We start from the raw sequence: 4,237 nt of genomic DNA, 5'->3' as shown, positions 1-4,237 counted from the left end.
ATGGTCTCGATCTCTTGACCTTGTGATCCACCCGCCTCGGCCTCCCAAAGTGCTGGGATTACAGGCTTGAGCCACCGCGCCCGGCCTATATTTTATATTATACAATTTACATAATGATTTATAAAATATACCATTGGCAATGTATTTATTTGAGTGTTCAATGTACAAAAGTAATATGTTTTTGGCAGAACTAAGGCAATATAAAAATAAACAGAGTAAAGTGGAGAAGCTTCTCTTCATCACTTCTTCCTTTCCTCCCTTCCTTCCTTCCACTCCATCCACCCCCATCCGCCACCCTCCAAGACAGAGTCTTGCTCTGTCACCAGGCTGGAGTGCAGTGGCATGATTCGGCTCACTGCAGCCTCTACCTCCCAGGTTCAAGCAATTCTACTGCCTCAGCCTGCCAAGCAGCTGGGACTACAGGCATGCTGCACCACGCCCGGCTAATTTTTTGTGTTGTCAGTAGTGACAGGGTTTCACCGTGTTGGCCAGGATGGTCTTGATCTCTTGACCTTGTGATCCACCCGCCTGGCCTCCCATAGTGCTGGGATTACAGGTGTGAGCCACCATGCTTATCCTACTTTTGTAATTTTTTTTGAAAAGTATGTGCAATGGCTTAAATGTGTCCCTCATAGTTCACATGTTGGAACATAATCTCCAATACAACAGTGTTGGGATGTGGGTCCTAATAAGAAGTGATTAGGTTACGAGGGCTCTATCCTCATGGATGGATTAATGGTATTATTTCAGAAGTGAATTAGTTATCTAGAGGGTGGGCTTGCTATAAAAGTTCAGGCCGGGTGCAATGGCTCATGCCTGTAATCCCAACACTTCGGGAGGCCGAGGCTGGCAGATCACGAGGTGCAGAGATCGAGACCATCCTGGCTAAAACAGTGAAACTCTGCTTCTACTAAAAATACAAAAAATTAGCCGGGTATGGTGGCGTGCACCTGTAGTCCCAGCTACTCTGGAGGCTGAGGCAGGAAAATAGCTTGAACCCAGGAGGCAGAGGTTGCAGTGAGCCTAGATCGTGCCGCCGCACTCCAGCATGGGCTACAGAGCGAGACTGTATCCAAAAAAAAAAGTGAGTTTAATTCTCTGTTGCTCTCTTATCATGTGATGCCTTCCACATGTTATGATGCAGCAAGAAGGTCCTCACCAAATGTTTACCCCTCAACCTTAGACTTCCAGCCTCCAGAATTTTAAGAAGTAAATTTCTCTTCTTTATAAATTACCCAGCTTGTGTTATTCTATTGTAGCAACACAAAACAGAGCAAGACAGTGTGTGTAGGTAAGTAAATAACATCAACAAGAAAAAGATCAGAAAGAGTAAAATCCATACTGTTAGCACTAGATATGCCTGAAAAGTAAAATTAGAAGTGATTGGAAAGGGGCCAGGTGCAGTACCTCATGTATGTAACCCCAGGACTTTGAGAGGTCGACACAGATGGATCACCTGAGGTCAGGAGTTCGAGACCAGTCTGGCCAACACAGTGAAACCCCATCTTTACTAAAAAGACAAAAATTATCCAGGCGTGGTGGCGATTACCTATAGTCCCTGCTATTTGGGAGGCTGAGACAGGAGAATTGCTTGAACCAAGGAGGCAGAGGTTGTAGTGAGCCAAGATCACACCACTGCACTCTAACCTGAGTAACAGAGCGAGACTCCATCTCAAAAAAAGTGATTGGAAGGGGATTATTTTCCCTATTTTTACTATGCATCCCTTTGTATTGAATTTAAAGATTTTACAGTGAGCATTTTTGAATTTAAAAACAAAGAAGAGTATGTAGTTATTTTTTCTTGCCTTTCCCTTATATGAATTATCTGTACTTGTGCTTGACCCACTGAGTAGATAATTTTCAGCAAATTTCATTGGAACATAGTAATGGATAGATTTCAAGAGTTAACATGATTTTAATGAGATTTGCAATTTAAAGACTGGTGCTCCTTGTCTTGTAGCACTTGGCTTAAATACATATAGTCTTTAACTTTTGATGGTTTGACTTATGATTGTTTTGACTTGACCATAGGTTTGTCAGGGTATTAAATGTATGTTCCACATATGATATTTTTTATTTATGATGGGTTTATTGGGATACAATCCCATTGTAGGTTCAGGAGCATCTGTATTACCTTTTTAGTACCTCTGAGGATTTTTTTTTTTTCGATTACCAAAAGAGCCTTCTAGTTGTTATCACATTGCCTTGTTTTATTTTATTATATCTTCTACTCTTACTTATTTTGATAGTTTTTTATTTTTAATTATTTTCTCTCCACTAAAATGTAAGATTGATGAGAACAAGACCATTCCTTGGTCATTCTTGTGCCACAGGGCCTAAAATAATTATTGGAATATAATAAGTAGTTAATAAATATGTATAGAATGAAAGAAATGATACATGTTCTTACAAGTTCAGGAACTTATGAAGCCACCCGGGGATGGTTCAGCTATGGTGAACTGCACTTAACACTGGATGGGTGATAATTTATAGGAGTCTAATAATACATTTATTTATTTATAGTGGTAGACATAAATAGTATAATAACAAAACAGTATATGCGATACATTTTTTCAAGCGTTACTATGCCAAAACCACACTTTTATCAAAGAGTCATTGAATAGCACACGGAAACTGAGAAAAAGAGAGACGGTGGTATTAAAAAAACACTTAATGCTATACTCTGGCTGTAGGTTGTATTGTCTAACAAGTGCATTAGCTAGTAAATATTTGTCCTTGGTACTGAGAATTATGAGAGGCAACATGAATGACTTGGTTTTGCTGGTACAACCGTAAAAACAAGTTAAATGCCGCCCAATTGATGGGGGATTATTAGATTGTATACCTAGGCAAACAAAGAGGAATATTAAGTTGATCGTACAGGTTGTTAAAAAATGAAAAAGTAAAAATATATATAAGGGATGGTTTCAAAAAAAATCTGAAGCAATGGGTAAGTACTTCTTAAGCTCATTGATGCAAATGCAGATTTCCTAAGATCTGAGGGAAAAAATAAAACAATGAAAAAAAAAGGGAAATGCAGATTTTTATTTTTCATTTATTTAAATGGAGTAAACCCTGAATCTGAATTAGGTTTTGCCCATAAATCAAAACCATACCATTCAGTTTGACAAGATGGAGGTAGATACTTAAAAATCTTTAGAAATATTTGGGAAGATAGATAAATGGTATATAAGTAGTAGCAGTGATCAATTATTATTTTTCATTCACTGTAACATAGTAGAGGAGAGTGGAGTGTTATAGTTAGATCTTCAGCTGTGTTTCCCACTAGTTTTGTGACCTTGGGTAAATTATCTATACTCTCTGTGCCTCAGTTTTCTTGTCCGTATAATTGGGATAATAAATGCTTCCTCAAAATTGTTGGTAGCTTTAAGGAGAACCTGTGTGTGAGTTTGTAGTTCTTAAGATAGTGCTGCCTGGCAGATAATGCACTGTCACGTATTGCATCCCTTGCTATTGTTATCCAGCAAATAGGGGGTACTTATTTCAGCAACTGTACTGAGGATGGGAAGATCCTACCCTAGAGGAATTCACAGTTTAGGTTCGAGACTGTACGTCTTCTCTATTTTCAACCCAGCTCTTTTTTTTCCCCCAAATCTTGTATTTTGTTTCTAAAGGAATAAATTCAAGGATTTAGTCTCAATCTTTAATTTTACCTGATAGTCAAAGAAATGGTTAGAAAATTGACCTGCTCCCCTGAAAAAAGTAAAATATTTTAAAGCCATTTTAAATTTTGTTTTATAGATGCTAGTTTGCTACTGATGGGTGTGAGCAAGTTAGATATCCTATACCGGAGACTTCTCCTAACAAAACTTTTTATCAGAGGATGGGGAAGGCCAGAAGATCTCAAAAGGCAAGCAATTTTTTTCCTGAATACTTGTTCCAAATTTGTTGTTTTAATGAACATTTGAAACTTTGTTATAAAATCCCTTACTCTTAAATATAGAGCAATTATCCAGCAAATTAAACATTAAACTATGTAAAATGTGATTATTTTTTCTTTTGTCTTTTTAGTTATTTCTCTTAAATTTTAGCCAATATCATAAATTGTACTGTTATAAAAATAATTCAGATTTATTTATTTATTTATTTATTTATTTATTTTTTGAGATGGAGTTTCACTCATGTTACCCAGGCTGGAGTGCAATGGCACAATCTCGGCTCACCGCAACCTCCGCCTCCTGGGTTCAGGCAATTCTCCTGCCTCAGCCTCCTGAGT

The 4,237-nt window shown here is 37.8% G+C and overlaps 1 protein-coding gene across 1 annotated transcript in view; it reads left to right on the top strand.

The window, feature by feature from the left end:
• The window catches only part of ABHD18 (abhydrolase domain containing 18), a 66,305-nt gene that overhangs the window by 15,977 nt on the left and 46,091 nt on the right, over positions 1-4,237 (top strand). The window contains exon 2 of the mRNA XM_037741738.1: positions 3,763-3,871. Within this exon, the coding sequence (XP_037597666.1) occupies positions 3,780-3,871 (92 nt within the window). The 5' untranslated portion in view covers positions 3,763-3,779. The remainder of the gene's footprint in view (positions 1-3,762; positions 3,872-4,237) is intronic.

The sequence above is a fragment of the Cebus imitator genome, unplaced genomic scaffold (genome assembly GCF_001604975.1).
Source record: "Cebus imitator isolate Cc_AM_T3 unplaced genomic scaffold, Cebus_imitator-1.0 Scaffold105, whole genome shotgun sequence".
Lineage (NCBI taxonomy): Eukaryota > Metazoa > Chordata > Mammalia > Primates > Cebidae > Cebus > Cebus imitator.
The sequence above is the reverse complement of the archived record's forward strand: the minus strand, read 5'-3'. Positions and strand labels throughout refer to the sequence as shown.